Below are 19882 nucleotides of genomic sequence, written 5' to 3'. Positions count from 1 at the left end.
ATACTTTCATACCACAGCCTTTCCTCAAAGAAAATCAGGGCAGGAATTTGAGGAAGGGACCCAGAGGCAGGGCTTCTTCCTGCATCTAAACTGTTTCTAAACTTCTTCGACAAACCTCTATTTCCAGAAATTCTTTATATTATGAACCGTAACAATAGCAACATTACAGTTTTTAAGTGGCAACAAAAAATAATTTTATGGTTGGGGGTTATCATAACATGAGACCGGATATTGAAGGATCATAGCACTAGGAAGGTTGAGAACCACTGCCCTACAAGCTTGCCAATGGGCAAATTTTATGGACTCATCAGTTGATAGCATCTTGTCAAATGATTCTAGCTTGTTTCAATTTGACACAAAAGAAGCCAAGACAAGAGGGCTAGACCATAGTAAGTGTAGTGACAAGTTGTTAGATCATCAAAAGACATGATTCCTCAGTTCTAAAATCAAATAATCATATAGTGGATGAATTCAGATACTAATACTAGACATACCATTACAATACTGCAGAAACCCAAAGACCACAGCACAGAGGAACTGGATAGAATGTAGAGGAAAGCTCATGAGCATACTTCTTATCACTAGCAACAGGAAGTGAGAAGACAATGGAATGTTTTAAAGGACTGAGGATTAAAACTAGACTTTTATTAGCAGCATAGCTATTTTCAATCTCATTGCAAACACTGACACTTTACATCTATCAAAATGGATATAGGAAGTTTGATATCAATGGAGTTCATGGAAGAAGGGGAACAATCCTAAGAGAAACATTGAAGAGCAAAGAAAACTATAACCAATGTTTAAGCTAAGCAAATATTACATCTGTAATTAAGAAAAAACAGGAAGTGAGGAAGATGGAATAGTTGTCTTAGAAAGTAGGAAATGGAAGTGATTAGTTAAAGCAAAATAGGATCTTTATAGTTTTCAGAGGAAAATAAGATGCCAACAATAAAGGTGAACTTGTTGAACTTAATAAGTAATTCTATATTGTAACTGAAAATATTGAAATGATGCAAATATAGTCATAATCCAAATGAAGGGTCTTCCCCACTCCTACCCTATGACACCCCCCTAAAAAAACACAGTAACCAAAGCATATAGAAATCAACAAAAAGTGTCATGGATTCAAACACACATTTATAGGTCTCAGACTCAATATAAGTTGATTACATTATATATGTAAAATACTAACATCTTCACCATAAATTCTTAAAATCTAGCTATCAGTCATTTATAAGTTATAGTAAAAAATAAATTCTATAAAGATAATGCATAAAAAGAAATATAGCAAATAAAATCTTAATGTCATATGCATAAGGAATCATACACATTGAGCAAGGAGAATAAATACGATTTTTGAAGAACACATAGACCATTTACTACTAATAAAATATCAGGCCATAAAAGAACTCTATCAGCTTCAAACCAACTGAATAATATAAATCACATTCATTGACCATGAAACAAAATTTAGACATCAATAATCAAAAGATACACTAAGTCCCATGCTTCTCTTTATTTATTATAAAGAAATAAGATATAGACAATTTTTAAAACTGAAAAGAAATGATAACTATCAGATGGAATATTTATCAAGAAATTGAAGTATTTAATACTTATTGTATAAAGGGAAATAATATGATTATATTTCTAAAAATCAAGCATATAAAAGTTCAAAGCCTAAAGAAGGAAATATATTACACAAAGTATCAAAATTAAGAAGTTAAAAAATATGATTCTTCAAATGTTCAAAAGGTCATTACTTGAGAATATAAATGAGACTAACAAACCTCCAGAAAATTAATCAGTTTTTTAAAAGGAGAAAGACAAAAAGAAAGCGTTTAATATTTCATTCTGCTTAGAAAATAATTCATATCAATTTTATGACAATAAGTTAATAAAGTAAACAAGCACTCAGAAAATTAAATTAATAAAAAGTTCCTTAAATAAAAACATGAATAATTCTAAAAATCTTAAGAAATATTCCAAATAAGTAATACAAAATGGAAGAGCAAACTCCAACAGTGTATTATATATGGAATGAAATTTTTATAGCCATCAAACAAGTCAGGAGGCCTCTCCACCCACTTCTCAGGAGGCTCAGACACCCAGATTTCTAATGGTAATACACAGACCAAGAGAAGGTCAAACAGCTTCTAAGAGATTGTTCCTGTGTTATTGCTTGCATCATCATTTTTTTCATATCCCCAGTAAATCTATCGCAATACTACACTGCTGGTTATCAGGTTAAGCTGCATCTTTGAAACCACAAGCTGAAATATGGGCCTGGTAATAAATAAAACTGCAATGTTCAATTTCTTCATGAAAATATTTGGATTCTGTTCCCCTGGGCCTCCCCCCCCCACTCCTCCTGCATCATTTGCCATGAAGACAACCTAATAAAACTAATGACTGAGAGATCTGGCACTGTTGAAAGCAAACCATTCAGAAGCCAAAGGTATCAGAATGAAGAACAAAGAGAAAGAAGAGTCAGACGCAGAGTGAGCCCTTCTCAGAGAAAAAGATAGCTCGTTATCCCTGAAAAGAAGGGCCACAACTTTCAAGGTGATAATCAAAAATACTACCCAGACACTCACAAGCTTAGCTCAACTCACCCAGCTCCTGTACTGGCTTTTCCTGGTGATTCCCTTCAGAATCAACCCCATCCCGTCCTCACACTCCAATGACTAACTCCATCACAGCTCCCCCAAAAGAAACACACCTTCACATTATAAGCATTGAATGAAGGAGAGGAATCAAGGTGAATGGCATAGAATAGATCTTCAAGAAGATCATAAAAGAAAACTCTCCCTCAAAGAAGGCAAACAAGCTCATCTATATGGGTAAAGCCTCAGGTATTCTAATAACAAACATCAGCCAGATACTAAGGGGGAAAAAAGGGCAGAACTCCACATGCTCAGGTCATATCACAAAAACAGAAACGGTAAAAAGGGCAACTCCAAACATAAGATCCAAGCAGTCCTATAGAAATGCTTTTTTTTTTTTTTTAAGAAAAATAATTGCCCAGATGAATTGAAGGGCACCAAATTTAAAAGAACAACCATAAATTTCATCAGAGAATTCAAGGACTTAGATGAAAAAACTGCTCAAAGAACTTAAATGGAAAAAGAGTAAATGCCTCAGTGATGTTCAAGGAAACACAAATATGTAGTTGAATGAAAGATAGCTACAATCCAGAATTTATAAACTTAATTCATAAACATAATAGAAATAATGCAGAAAACTCAAGATTAAAAAAAATGTAGCCTGGCAGTGGTGGTGCACACCTTTAATCCCAGCACTTGGGAGGCAGAGGCAGGTGGATTTCTGAGCTCAAGGTCAGCCTGGTCTATAGTGTGAGTTCCAGGACAGCCAGGGCTACACAGAGAAACCCTGTCTCGAAAAAAAACAAAACAAAAAAAAAATGCGATTGAAAAACTAAAAAAAAAAAAAAACACAATTAGAATACACTGGAAGACTGCTTTATACATAAAGTGGACCAAGTAAAAGCCATTGTGTATTAAAAATAAAGTAGAGAAACTGAAAAATTCAAGAAAGAAATATGGAAATATCTTTATAGGCTAAAGACCTGTAATGTTTTAAAAATGTCAAAGTCTGAGACACACACAAAAAGCCCTCCAAAAATAAAATTTAGTTTCCTTGTATAGGCCATCTTCTGCTGGGGATGTGGCCTGCCCTATCATGTGATCTGTACACTCAGTAAGAGTTCACTGGAGTAAACTATATCTTTGTCAGTTTTAAAAACCTCAAAAAGGAATATTTAGGACTTGTGTAAAATTTCATCAGAATAACAGCTGTTTATCATTGAACATTTTGAAAGCCAGAAAATTCTGGATCAATGTACTTCAAATTCTAAAAGACCATGATTATTGTTGACGACTATGCCCAGCAAAACTATCTACAATCATTGAAGGAGAAAGGAAAACCTTTCATGACATAAACAAGCCAAAAGGCAGCACAGAGAATTTGGGAAGCAATAGTTTAGACTGAATAGAAAAATGAGCACAGCTAAGAAACTATGTAACTGGGACCATTGTGGAAACACAAAATAGGACTAGGAATACAAACAGTAAAACAAAAACAAAGATAATAGCAACTAATACATGTTTCAATAATAACATTAAATATCAATGACCTCAACTACACAAACAAAAGACATGTGTTATTTTAAATGATTAAGAAAAAAATTCTCTTTCTGTTGTCTACAAGAAACTCATTTGACCTTTAAAGACAGACACGACTACCTCAAAGATGGAAAATGTATCCCAAGCAAACAGGACTAGGAAGCAAGTAAAGTCAATTCTCATAATAGCTGACACAAGAGTTCAAAGGCAAACTAATCAGAGATAAAGGACACCTCATTATAATCGTAAAAACAATTAACCAAGAAGATATTACTATCATAAACATTATGTACCAAACTATGGCACATACAATTTCATAGAAAGCACACGACTGAACTTAAAATACAGATTAACTCTATTCAGTGATAGTAGGCAATTACAACACCCCACTTTCGTCAAAAGACAAGTCTTCTAGACAAAAAATTTCCATATCATATTTAAATGACATATCAAATATATCTAAGAGATATCTATAGAATGTTTTACCCAAACAGTAAAACATTCACATTTGTTTTTGTAAAATTGGTACTAAATTAACATATTTAGTACCCCATGGATGCTTCCTTCTGTAAAATAGAACATACACTGAACATATTTAAAAATTTAAATATCGCTATGCATCCTATCCTCATTGCAAAAATAAGCATAAAATCAATATCAAATGAATCTCTTGAAACTATACAGAATCAAGAAGATTAAATAATAAGTTAGTTAATAATGAATGAATGAATAAAGGAAGAAATTAAGAATGAAAATTTAAAATTGGTGGGAGCAAAAAAATAATACAACGAAACAACTGGGACACACTAAAAGCAGCAAGCAGCAAGAAGGAAATTTATGTTATCTAAGTCCCTGCATCAACAGATCAAAAAGATGCAACTCAATGAAAAATTAACAGACCACAATCAAATCCAATAGACAGCAAAAGGTAATAAAAGTCAGCACAGAAATTAATGAAATAGAAACACAGAAAGCAATATAGAAAATCAATGAATCTAAAAATTGTTTTTTGAGAAGATAAACAATATCAATTGACAGACTCTTAGCCTAACCAATCAGAAGAATTAAAGGGATGAGCCAAATTAACAGAATTCAATATTAACAGAGAAACATTACAATAACTGCCAAAGAAATTCAGGAGAATATAAGGAAATTTTTATTCAATATCTACTCCATTGAGTTAGAAAATTAAAGAAAGACAAATTTTTGTATTTATGTAAAACCACTAAAGTTAAATGAAGAATACATCAACAACTTGAACAGGCCCTTAACAGATAAAAAGATTGAAGTAATGATAAAAGGCTCTGTCTAATAAAGCCTAGGTCCAAACTCTTTCACTGTGGAATTCTATAATACTTTAAAGAGGTATATAACTAATATTACTTAAATTATCATCATCATCATCATCATCATCATCATCATCTTTTGAGACAGAGTTTTTTGGTGTGCCCTTACGTTTCCTAAAACTCACTTTGTAGATCAGGCTGATTTTGAACTCACAGAGATCTGCTAGCCTCTGCTTCCCAAATGCTGGGCTTAAAGGCATGCACCATCACTACTGTGCTTCTTAAATCATTTTAAAAAATACAAAAAAGCAGAAGTGTTTTAGAACTATTTTTTTTATAAAGGCAGCATTAGTCTAATACCAAAGCCAGGTAAAACCATAACAGAAGAGGAAACTACTTAGGAAATCCCTGAAGAGCATAGATGCAAAAATTCTGAGTAAAATACTTTCAAAACAAAATATAATCGTATACCACAAAGGTTTTCCAGGATGATCAAGTTGGCTTTTATCTTGAAGATGCAGAGGTGAATCAATGGAACAAACGTAGTAACTCATATAAATAAACTTTATAAAGTCACATGATCATCTCAATAGGCATTTGACAAAATTCAACATACTCTCATGATAAAAGACCTAAAAAGACTGAAGTAAACAGACCCTAATCTATTGTATGAATCCATAGATGTCTTTTTCCTCAATGGAGAAAAACTCAAAGCAATTCCATTAAAATCAGGAGTGACCAGTACTGTCTGCCATCTCTACCCATTTTCAATATTAGTACTAGTTAGAACAAGAGAAGGAATCAAAGAGATCGAAATAGGAAGAAAAGTCAAATTATACCTATTTGTAGATGCTATTATATAGAAGAGATCCCAAAAATTCCACTAGAATGCTTCTGGACATGATCAATATATCAACAATGTGATAAGATATAAAATAAGCTTACAAAACTCAGTAGGTTTTCTAAATACCAACAACAGACATACTGACAAACAGAAAATGGACACACTTCCATTGACAATAGCCTTTAAAGATATCTAGGAATAGACCTAACCAAATGGGTGAAAGTATAAATGAAAACTTTTATTCTCTGTAGAAAAAGACTGAAGAAGACATTAGAAGATGGAAAGGTGGTAAGATGCTTTCTCTCTTGTTTTCTTTTTTTCTTGGGTATTTTCTTTATTGACATTTCAAATGTTATCCTGTTTCCTGGTTCCCCGCCCTGGAAACCCCCATCCCATCCTCCATCCCCTGCCTCTATGACAGTGCTTCCTACCCACTCACCCACTCCTGCTTCCCTGCACTTGAATTCCCCTACACTGGGACATCAAACCTTTACAGGACCAAGAGCCTCTCCTTCCATTGATGACCGACAAGACTATCCTCTGCTACATATGCAGCTGGAGCCATGGGTCCCTCCGTGTGTATTACTTGGTTGGTGGTTTAGTCCCTGGGAGCTCTGGGGGGTCTGGTTGGTTGATACTATTGTTCTTCTTATGGGGTGGCAAACCACTTCAGTTCCTTCAGTCCTTTCTCTAGCTCCTCCATTAGGGACCTAGGATTTTCAACCACACTATGAACTCTGAGATTGTGTTGCTTACTGGAAAACCCTATTTCTATTTGCAGGCAGAATGAGCCAGAGAATGAGAAGGAGCCAGAAGATTAGAACATATTGGCAAATGCAGTATGAGGCCAAGCAGAGAAATTCAGTCAAAAACTGAAAGAAGCCAGTTTGAATTGGTCAGTATGGATAGGAGTTTTTAGCCAGAACAGCTGAGTTGACCAGGCAGCCAGAGTTCAGAAAGAGCTAGAAAGTTTTTAGCCAGAACTTCTGAGTTGACCAGGCAGCCAGAGTTCAGAAAGAGCTAGAAAGGGTAAGCTTAATCAGCAGTGAATCCCAGAAGATGAATACATTCTAGGCCTAAATTAGATTGCATGGCATCTAGAAGCTTCCAGGACTAAGTTTAGGTTATCAGAGGGAAGCAGTAAGTCTCTGAGACAACAATTGCATCAGGAGAATTAAAATTAGTTTTACAAGACTGCATTCTTGAATACAATACACTTTTTAAATACAGGGTTTGAAGGAATTGAAGCTAAAATAGCTAGGGAAGACTCTTCCCTGAGGGCTAGCACTCATAGTATCTGAAGGTACTGTGCAAGCTGCTAAGGGAAGAAAAAGAATCAATAGACCTGCCAAGCTGAAAGGTCTACACACACCACAAATGAGAAAGATATAGTGGTACATATATCTTATGAGCAATAAACAGCCACCTAATTAGACTTAAGGTTCATTTAAATAGCATGACTTCATGCTTGGTATGGCAAATCTAGCCAACCAACTACTCAAGACAGTTGAGATTCTGGATACTAACTAAAGGTAAAAAAAGGTACCATTGCCAATGTCCTAAGTCAGTATCACTTCGAACTGCATTTTAAATGCCTATCCTTATACCCACAGGTAAGTGCAGCTCTTACCCTCATCTTAGAAGCTTCTCTTTATAACAGATGGGGACCATTAAGGAAATCTACAATGGGACAAAATGCAGAGAACAATTGACCATGGATTGCCCAACTCCAAGTAATACATCTACAAAGAGACTGTGCAGACCTAAGTCTCAGGGAACACCATGGACAGAGTCCAGCAAGACTGTATGAGCCAGAAGACCAAGACTTCTGTGTGAGATAGTGTTTTATACTAATGACAGGAAACAACACAAATAAAATCTAAACAAGCTGATAGCCTAAACAAGATCAGCACAATGCCAACACCATTTGATATGTCAGTGTGAATAGAGGGAATGCCACAAGGCCCTACCTCTAGATAAAGCAATTAACTGCCAAGACCAGGAGATTCACTCTTCTCCAGGGACAAGTCCCCTGATAGTTTATCTAATCCCAAGTGGTCAGCACTAAACACAGTTTATTTAAGAATACATATGAGATATGTCCAAGTGTATGCATATGTACAAATGTATGTGTAATGTTTTGTGCTTATGAACAACACTTAAATGTATTCAGCAGGTTGTGTTAATGGTGACTATATATTTATATGTGTGAGTGTATATGCAACAATACTAATTAAAGGAGAGGTCATTAATTTCAGAGTAAGAGATGGGGGCACAGGAGGACTTGGAGAGAGGAACGAGGATAGAAATTTTGTAAATAAAGTACTTGTTAGTATTCTGCCTAGACTCCACCTCCACAGTTACCTGGCAATAGCCAAGTATGCTCCTCCCCACAGTTACCTGGTAACAGCTGGGTAGACCTGCCCGCTATAAAAGGGGCTGCATGCCCCCTCTTCTCTCTCTTGCTCTTCTCTTGTCCCCTTACTCCCATGCCTGCAGGTTGCCCTCTGCCCCTTCCCCCCTTCCCTTCTCCCTCTCTTCAGGTGGTCATGGCCGGCCTCTACTCCCCTACTTGTCTGCTCTCTCTCCTCTCACTCTCTTCCCTCTTCCCCGAATAAACTCCCCCTCATGGAACCGTCTGGTCTGCTGTGGTCTGTTCCAAGCTGTGCATGAAAATTTAACAGTACTCATATGAAATTCTCAAAAAATTAAAAGTATAAATATAAAAGAATGCTGGATAATTTGTATAACTTTGATATATATATATATATATGATGTGTTTATATCATATAAACAGTGTTGTAGGAAACTTAGAAATTCTAAACTATTATTTCTAGAGACACAGTCAAATGAAGAAATGAACAGGAAGAAGGGCAAAATGCTATCCATGTGTGCTGTAAAGCAGTGAGGAGAGAGATCACATGGATATGTGTTCGTCTCCTTCTGAGAATTAGGGAGACAGGAAATTTAGTTTTCTTAATTTCTTAAAAGGAAATAAAATACTCGGATGAAACATGAATCACTACTTAACTTTTTAATATCATAAACTTTGCCTGAGTATTGTAATTATTAAATATCTTTCTCTTTCATTAAATTTTGTAAAATTTCCTGTGATTTTTCTTTGTCTGTGTGAATATATTAAACATTTAATTATTTTCATGACTTCCTTGGCATTTTTATTATCCTCTTTATCACAGCATGTTTCCGAATAAAAGGTTTTTTTATACTGGTGTAATTTCTCCACTGGGTGAGGAGAGGCAAAAATGAATAGGAAGAATTGAATTCCACATCTCTGCCCTGTGGTATCTATTTTTTACTGTTTATGTTTTGAAACCCAGGCTTTACATATTTAATGTGAATGGCAATATAAAGCATAAAACAATGTAGTTGACCACTGAAGAAGTTTATCAAAACAAATGAATAGTTAAACAGACAGTAGGGATTAGTAGACCAATCTGTTGCATAATAACTGTGTATGCCAAAAACTGCCCAACTTTCTGGTTCCAACCCTGTATCTCTGACAGATATGTCATATTTCAACAGCATTTTAAATACACATGTAATTCTTTGAGAATTTCATATGTATATACAATGTATCTTGATTATTTTTCCCACTCCTTCCACTACTTTCTCCCATATCCAACCCAATCTCCTCACTCCCTCTCATCTTCTTCTCATGTTTTACTTCTTTGTTTTAACTTACCAGTCCAATGTATGATGGTATGGTCAATCCAGTTGGGCCGCACCCTGAAAAGGTGAGTCTTCCTCCCTTAGAAGCTATCAACTGAAAATAGCTCAACAGCTTTCTCTACAGAGCAGTTTCCATATTTCCCACACATTTTTCAATATTTCCATTTGTTATACCCATATTACTCTAAAAAATTCAAAGTCTAAAACTTGAATATAGGAAAAACAGTATTAACAGTAGCTTCAAATTATTGGTGTGTAATCTGTAACTAGAAGATTTTACTCTATAAAATATAAACGATAACTATTCCAACCCCCAAGAGTTGTCATCTGCATACCTGCCATGGTAAACAGGGACCTAGACAGACAGACAGACAGACAGACAGACATAGACACACACACACACACACACACACACACACACACCAATGAGAGTTATTCAGAGAAAGTGGAAATTACAGGTGTGAAGAATCACTTATAATTTGCCATCAATCTTTACTGTTCTGCCTCAGGGGAAGAAGTATCTTGTGATATTCATAATTTATATGCACTTTATATTGATTTCCTCATAACTTTCCAATTATAATATTTTTCTACAGAATTTAAAAGTTAATGTGCTGGAAAAGTACTGAGAGGTGGTTGGGTGGGGAGAAGAGAAAGAGGGTGAGGAGATCCAATATGAGATTACTATGGTCAAACCCTTCACCATGAGTTTTTGATGTGCACTGAATGATGGTAGTATTTTAAAAATGGTTTCATAGCAGAGAAGTAGAAGGTGTCAAGGAGAGAAAAGCAAGACAAGATCAAGAGATGAGTGCATTCAAAGCCAAACGAATGAACAATAACAAAAAAAGTATGGTAAAAATTAAAAGGAAATTTGAAGTAACAAGGGAAGTAGTAGCTATCAAAGATACAAATTAAATAATTAGATACTATGAAGTCAGAAAGAATTAGAACAGGGGAGTACATCACAGTCAAAATCAACCCCATAAATGTTTACAATTATCTCTTGAAAAATAAAACCATGAACAAAGATAAAACAAAAATTCAATTTTTAAACTTAAAAACTACTGCTGAAAAAAATTTTGAGTCAATAGTGAAAAACAAAACCAGAAAGCAGGTTTCTAGGGTAAGTAATCCAGAGCAATGAGTGATGAACACCGCCCTCAGAACTACTATGATGATCTATTACTAAAGGATCCTTTGCTCAGCAGACAAATAAAAATGCTTAACAATCTACAAGGGTGGAATAAAGGAGAGCGTGAACAATACTATCCTCAGTCAAATTAGACTTCAAGTGCAAGGCAAGAGGTAAAGGTTTGAACATGGTAGAACTTGGAAATATGGCTCGCAAGGATCCTCCTTCAGTAGTCCATTATGTGTAGCTTTTAGCCAATCAACAGATGATAAAATAATAAAGAGAAACACCAACTGTGAAAGCTCCATTCTAAGTTATCCTTACAAACATACATACATACATACATTCACACACACACATACATACACACATACATACATATACACGCGTACATGCATACATACATACACACATACATATACACGCATACATACATACACACATACATATAAACATGTACACATACATATGGACACACATGGGCTCACAGACACATAACCACATACACAAATGCATACATATATAGAAAAATGTGTATTTATACACAAACATTCACACACACACAGAGAAACAGACATGTACACAGCTACAACCTAACACAGTAACACATGTATATACAAACACACATACACAATACAAACACATACATATCACACAAACATACATATAAATACATTGTCAAACATATACATATACACATACACACATACATATGCAGAAACATATACTTATGCACACACAATCAAATACTCTTACTCACAGAAACATATACATACCCATATTACTCACACATATATACCCGGACACATGTATGTACACAAAAACAAATGAACACACACAAACACACACATATCGTCAAACACACATATATTCATACACACATACACAGGCATGCATGCATGGGAGTCTTCAGATATTTACAACTCTGGACACCTTGACTTCAGCCTTATTACATATTCTGGCCACAACCTTACTTCCTGGACCTTATTAACTGATTTATATCCTCATTTATGGTTTTAAATAGCAAAGTTTTATAGAAGGTAGCTGTGAAATGACAGGTAACTAAAACAGGCTTAGAAAATACTGAATTTGAGGGCTGGGAAATGGCTTAGTTTGCAATGTGCCTGAGTCACAAACATGAGGGTTGAAGTTTGGACTCCCAGCACCCATATAAAACTTGTTCAGAGGAGGATAGGTCTGTTATCCCATCCCTGTAGGTGAGGGTGAACCCAGGCAGACCATTGGTTCTAACTGGCCAACAAGCTAAACTGATAAATTTTTGATTTAATGAGACATGCTGTCTGAAAAACATAAGGTTAAACATGATAGAGGAAAACATGATGGTGGTATCTGGCCTGCACACATATGTGCACATGACCTACACCAACATGTGCTCATTCTATACTTATAAACACAAAAATATATTGAATTTGTAAAGGCTGGAGTAATAGAAAGCAGGGATTTCTATTTTGCTCTGTTCTGTTTAAGATACTATGGTACCAAAGTTCAGCAGTGACAGATAACCACCATGTTGAGGATAAGCAGAGGGATTGAGGTGTGTTCCTTACATTCACAGAACTCTAACATACGCAGACTCCATGTTTGGAATAGCTAAAGACAACAGATTGTGGTGGCATTGCTGCCCTGATGATGAATGTCACTAACTGCACAGCAGGAATGGGTGGCAGTCACAGTTTGTATGGACAAAAGGTAAATGACTGCAGGCAGGTGTGGGACAAGTGGGAGAAACAGCCAGTCTGCCAGTTCCTCGAGAAACTCTGAGGAGCCCTAACTATAAAGCGTAGTAATCTACCTGAGCTGGACAAATCGTCATATGCTGAAGAAGAGACCTTTGTTCCATTAAAGAACTAAAGTGGAGACATAGCCTGTGAGTGAGGCCTTCTCCAGAGAATGCAGATGTATGTTCCAAAACAAAGATCCTACCTGGACATCTGATATGGCCAATATGAAATAATAACTCCACTCTTCCCCTGTAAGAGGCCAAACCATAGACCCAAAGCTGGGAGTTGAAGGCCACATGTAAGTTGGGAAACCAAGGATGGAACTGAATGTAGCATACTCTATGACACAGCAGAGACCTGCAGAGGGAGGCCTTTGTGTCATTAGTGGCAGAACCTGACTAACTGCATAGGAATGCAATTAGCTGATGAATAAGAACTAGTGTTCTGTTATTTCTGTCATGACTCTGTGCTTAAAATCAAATTCGTCATTTAAAAATCAATGAAAATCACAGCATTTCATTCTACCATAGGAAACATCATGCAACTGTAAGAACAACAGAAGCTTTATGATCCTAACTCAAGTCTCCAGATTTTGGACTGTTGTTGGCTAGTAAGAGCATGAGCATAGATAGCAGCAGTTCAGGCTTCACCAGTTATACCAGATGTTATCTTTTAGAAACAAACCAGCTCACAGCACAGCACAGCTTTCTTGTACCACGATTGTCACATCCAAGTTGCCTGAGGGAATCTATGTACATATTAACCACTTTTAAAACCAATGACAAGCTTTTACTGGAATGAAGCTGATGATGAAGAATGGTAATGCATTTTTTTTGGACAAGACAGAACATTGTTAGGTCAAGCTGGCATTTATAACCTGATTTTATCGCACCACCAGCTGTTCTTAGGCTTAAAAGAAACTTTAAAATTTTGAATTGCAAAACTTAAGAAAAATGGTTGTTTTCTGTATATAGGTATTTTGCATGTGTAACTGTACCATGAGTGTGCCTGGTGCCCAGGGAGACCAGAAGAGAGTGTTTGATCCCTTGAAATTGGAGTGGCTGCCATGTGGGTGTTGGGAATTGAACTTGAGTCCTCTGGAAAAGCAGGTAGCCACTGCTCTTAACCAGTAAGCTATCTCTTCAGCTATCACATTGCAAAATATAAGCAAATAAACATTTAAAAGCAGACAAAAAGATCTGACGTTCCTACCTTGGTCTAAGATCTGTCTGATGACAGAGATGTAGTCATCGGGTTCCTGCTCTGTTGAGATCTCCCATCTCCTTCTGGAGATACTTAACAAGTGATAGAAAGAATCTGAGTTCTCCATCCCACAAAGCAGAGTCACAATACTTCCTGTCGAGTGAAGTATCTTCTGCAGAAACTGACACTTCTTTGGTGTCATGTCTTTATGTAGACTATTAGATAATATCAGAAGTTTACATCTGTAAGCATTTAAGTTTAGCACTTCCAAATGTGAAGAAGAAAATCTGTGCAAGGGATATAACAGGATTGCTTCTCTTTCTACAACATGCATAAATATTTCTCTCAAGTATAGAGCCCATTCCTCAGTGTCTTCTTCATGTAGCAGTAGGATATCTTTTGCATTTCCTGGAAAAAGAGGGGGGGGATGGCTTCAATTTTCTTATAGATGAAAACCTAACAGCAGGTTATTATACATGAAACTTGTAATATACCATTTGGAAACATGGTAATTTGCTTATAGCAGACACCAATGTTGTAAAACAGTACTATCCTTATTTTAATTATACATATTATAAAACTAGTGAGATATAACACAGTACACACCCTATAAGAGCCTTCTCTGTACTCACTGCATGAATGTGACTCCTCAAAATGCATTTACAGGAAGGAACTCAACAGTGAAAACTAAAGATGTGTAGGTTAATCATATGTCATAGACTAACAAGTCGGGACTGGCTAGACAGTGTAGTATGTAAAATGTCTGCTGTCAACCCAAGCATCCAAATTCAATCTCTGTGCCCAACATCATGAAAGACAGAACTGAGTCCCATATGTTGTTCTCTGATTTCTATTCTTGTGGCCTATGCACATCCATACACAATAACAATATTAAAATTAAAAAAATAATGAAAAGTTAATATTGATATACACAGGAGGTTCTTATAGAAAAATACAAAACTAAAGACTATCTCCCACTGAGAACCAAGTTTCTTAGGATCCTCGGGCATCTCTTTCCTACCTGACACTGCATCCCAGAGCATCTGTGTCAAGATCCTACAAAACAGGCTCAAAGCTGAGTCTGAGAAATAAGTTAAGTCCACAAATTCAACCTCTCTATCAGAATAGAGTTTCCAGTCTTTGCAGAAGATATTACAAGGGGCACCCAAGACCTTGACTGTAGAAGTTTACAAACTACCCTGTCTTTCCCGTATTCCTCAGTCTGTATGAGCAGGCATGAGAAGCCAGTCACTTTGTAGTACCAAATACATGAAGGAAGAAAACAAGTAGGGCTATTTTCCTGCCGATACTAAAAAGTCTAACATTCATTTAGATAAATAAGAGTAGGGTCAATATTAGGAGTACCAAGTGCTTTTTTTTTTATTTGATGGGATCATGTCAAATGATAATAAAAATAGCAATAATCATCACAATAAAAAAATACAATTCAGCATACAAGGACTAGTGAGAATAATTTAGGGAGAAACTGACAGGCCTTCAGAGTACAAAGTATAACACTGGAGGTTGAGTAAAACAAGAGTTAAAACTTTAAAAACTAAAGGCTACATCAACCAGGTAATGTTTTAAAAGTAAAACTAGATTAGAAATTGGGAATATTTTGATTCCCAACCTGAAACAAAGCTGGATGCTTCAAAGCAAATGTTGAAAAGGGGCGAAAGGAAAGCACTGTGGGAAAATATGATAGGGTGGATTAAAATAAAAAAGAAAAGGGTTCGACATGAGTAACACAAAATCTTGAGGTCTAGATGAGAAAAGGCTAAATCCCTGTAAAGAGATTTCAGAGAGAAGTCAGATGATAAAGAGCCTGCTGCAAAAGCATGCAAGCCTGTGCTCCAACCACTAAAAGGAAAGAAGGAAGGGAGGGAGGAAGGAAGGAAGGAAGGAAGGAAGGAAGGAAGGAAGGAAGGGAGGGAAGGAGGGAGGGAGGAAGGGAGGGAGGGAAGGAGGGAGAGAGAGAAAGAGAGAGGGGGGAAGGGAGGAAGGAAAGAAAAAAAGAAAGAAAGAAAGAAGGAAGAAAGGAAGGAAGGAAGGAAGGAAGGAAGGAAGGAAGGAAGGAAGGAAGGAAGGAAGGAAAGAGAGTTTGATTTAACATCTGTAACTCCTACACTGCAGGCCTAGAGACAGGCAGATACCTGGAACTCATGGGCTAGCCAATCTAGCTAATCCTGTGAGATTCAGGTTCAATAAGAGACCCTGTAAGGTGGAAAACTATAGAGAAAAGCATCTTACATAAGCCTCTGACCTCCTCACACATATGCACATATGTATAAGCCCACCTATATCTATATGCGTATGTGAACATATCCAAATGAATATGTGTAACATTACATATACCTGTGTTTACATCATACGTGGATATAAGCACAATAGTTTGAAGCAGAAACAGTCAAGCTGCTGAGGTGAAAGAGGGCAATGCGAGGGGGAGAAGGGTTGGGAATGGGGGTGAACAGAATCAAAATATGCTATATAGTTCATAAACATTTCATAATGAAACCCCATTATTATATATACTTAATACATGCTAGTAACAGTTGTAAAGATATTTTAAGATTAAAAATAAACTTTTATTTATATGTGTATTATATATATGTATGTATGTGTTGTATACATGGGTATGCTGCATGTGATAGGTATGCAGCATACCCATCACATAGTAATATGAAGACAACTTTCAGAAGTCAGTTCTCTCATTTTTTCAGAGATCTGGGATTTTGGACCAAACTCAGTCCTTTGTGGAAAAAAATTTACCCACTGAACCATCTCACCTGCCAAAGATTTTTACGATTTTTTTAAACTACTGGACTAATGAATATAAGGTACCAGCTTTATGAATCAATGGGGGCGCAACTGGAAACAAACTTTTAAAGAAACCAAATCTTGGTTAAACTGAGCTTGGTTTAATGGTCATTATAAAATGTTCTATATCAAGAAAGAAAAAGTGAGTCAACCACAAGGGGAAACAGAACATTTGGTGCAATTTCTTCAGAGCAATTTCAACAGATTACAGTGAATTATAGGTTAGTTCTCAAAAGGCAAGTTCTTGTAGAGTACTGATATTATAAACACGGTACTGTGCAGCAATGAAAAGGAATGAGCTGTGGCTACATGTAACATGGATAAACCTAAAGGTAACAGTGAGCGAAATGAGCACGCACACGGAGCAGAAGTATGGAATCCACTAGACACAGATAAGGTATTTGAGACAAGGGTTAGCGGGTCAGGCTGCTGAAGCTGACTGCAGCCCAGGAATCGTGGTCTGTAGGATATAGATATCTCTATATAGATAGATATAGAGATATATATGCTTTCTCTCTCTCTCTGTCTCTCTGTCTCGCTCTGTCTCTCTGTCTCTCTCTGTCTCTCTCTGTCCTATCTATCTATCTATCTATCTATCTATCTATCTATCTATCTATCATCTCTCTCTCTCTCTCTCTCTCCATATATATATGGAGAGAGAGTGAGAGAGAGATGATGTATTCATTTATACACTTTTGACTCCAGCTGTAGGTCAGGACCCTGTGAGGAAGGGTTGCAACAAAATGGTAAGAGTTAAGAAAGAGATTTCTGAACTCCTGGCAACCATATTCAATTCCACATCAAATGCATACTGACCCTTCCGTGTTTCTGGCCATGTGTTCCTAGCTTACACTGTGCAGCTTCACTACAGACTTGGTTCTGAACATATGACAGGCATATTTTGCACTGTCCATACTGTCCTGCATGCAAACCCAATGCATGCTACTTCAAACACTACAGCACAGATTCCAGACTACAGTATGCTATGAACTGCAGTGTTATTACTATCCATACAAAGTCTTCTGCTTTGACAGAAACATAGGGTTAAATTATAGCAATCAACCTTTTAATATTTAATACTGCTATTCCTCAGTGTGCACATCAAATTAAAACACCTTTGAATTTTACTGCATTAGGGTGATTAATTTTTAAAACTTACTATTTGAGATGATCACTTCAATTTCATGAAATGTCACTTGATAAATTTTAGCTTGTCACTAGAACAAAATTTTCATGTTTTAAAATTTTCTCTAAATATTATTTTGTCATTTTGTTTCCCGTGATAGTCTCAAACTGGTGATTATAGAACATCAACAAGTTGATAAAACATTAAGATGCTCTGTTTCCCAAGTATCAAATATTCTGCTGATATTTAATTCTTTAGGTAAAAATAAAGACATTGATTAGCATGCAGATTTGGTTGTCTAAAATAAATGATAAAAATCATATACATAAATATATCAAAAAAATTAAAAATAAATGTCCCTATGATTTATTATCAACCAATATTTAACTTGTATAATATTTTATAGACCTTTATGCTGTATAGCTGGGGAGATAGAAATCTTAGGTGAAAGGTGATTATAAGCAGAAATTTATAGGATGTCCTGTTTTAGAATGCCTACAAACTAAAGTATAATGAACATGGAATTAAAGAAATGTAGCCAAAAGAAGTTTCGGGATGGAGCTATTCAGTGGTCTCTGAGACTGATCAAGCTTAGAGCAGGTGGGTTTTGAGAACAGGATGAACATAAATTAAGATGATTATACCACTGATATTTAAAAACCTAAGAGTGAATGCTAACCACAGAAGCATGAAAAACTGAGAGGATTTTGTAAACCTTAAAGGCAGGTGCATTATAAGATTTTGCACATACAATAAAAAGTTAAATAAAATTAATTTCATAAATGAAAGCAAAACATAAGTTATAATAGAAAGTAGAATGATCATAAATTATTTGGGCCTATAGTGTTGATATATATAGAAGATCATAATAATGTGAAAATTGATTAGTAATTAATTGAACGTTGATATTAAACTATCCTAGAGAATAAGTCCAATGCACTAAGTGATATAAATTAATACATACCATTCCAGTAGACAGATACCAGCAAATCATAGCTAACATCAAAATGCATAAATAACAGCATTTATCATAGCACAACACATGCATGCATAATATAGGCAATTCAATCTTTCCTATATTTGTCAAAAATATTTCCAATTAAAAAGTGATTGATAAACAAAAAGTATAGGTAGAAAGGGAACAAAGATCTGAAGGTCAGTTCCTAAGGGAAGGACCTGTGTTAGGAACACAAGGGGAAAGTTACTGCTGGGCGTCAGGGTACACAGCTTGCTACTCTCCAACAGGAAACATAAAGGAAGGCAAAATCAGTGACAGACAAAAAACCAGCTCAAATACAGTGTGACCAAAAAGAAGACATGGCAATGCAGGGAACTAGAAAAAGAACAGAGGTGAGTCGAACACATGTCACTGTAGAGCTCAGACCCATACTGAGTTCATTTGCATTACATCTTTGGTCAACAGCTAGCCAGGCGCCTCTCTGGCAAACAAATAGTAAACACACTGAGCAACCTTAATAACATAAAGTTAAGAATAATACATGAAAGAAGAGCTTTGTTTCCTCATTCATCATTGAATCTGAGAAGGTAAGTACCAAGTTCATGTTTAATAATACAATATGTTAGCTAAACTTAGTGACTAATATTTTACCCCAAAATGAAGACAATCTTTATTCTTTTTCAATACTCTGAACCTTGGTCATGTTCATTTAGGTTTTATTTGTCCTTTGTCAATAACTTCTTTACGCTAATTTTCAAAAAACTGAAGATTAGCACTAAGTATCATTTCTTTCTTCCTGCCAGATGAAGTCCCTCAAGTCATTTGTTCTTTAATTTTCTCAATTATTATTTATTGAGATTCTCTGAGTCTTCAGTCTGCCACTAAATAACATCCCCTACTGTCACCAGGTCTCCTCTGGGATGCCCTGTGATCTCT

The 19882-nt window shown here is 35.9% G+C and overlaps 1 protein-coding gene across 1 annotated transcript in view; it reads right to left on the bottom strand.

Annotated features, from left to right (window-relative positions):
- Nucleotides 1-19882, bottom strand: part of Bank1 (B cell scaffold protein with ankyrin repeats 1) — a 246458-nt gene that overhangs the window by 202152 nt on the left and 24424 nt on the right. Inside the window, exon 2 of the mRNA XM_028760512.1 lies at nucleotides 14055-14453. Within this exon, the coding sequence (XP_028616345.1) occupies nucleotides 14055-14453 (399 nt within the window). The remainder of the gene's footprint in view (nucleotides 1-14054; nucleotides 14454-19882) is intronic.

The sequence above is a fragment of the Grammomys surdaster genome, unplaced genomic scaffold (assembly GCF_004785775.1).
Source record: "Grammomys surdaster isolate TR1022 unplaced genomic scaffold, NIH_TR_1.0 126531, whole genome shotgun sequence".
Taxonomy (NCBI): Eukaryota; Metazoa; Chordata; class Mammalia; order Rodentia; family Muridae; genus Grammomys; species Grammomys surdaster.
Note: the sequence above shows the minus strand (reverse complement) of the source record. Positions and strands in the feature narration are given on the sequence as shown.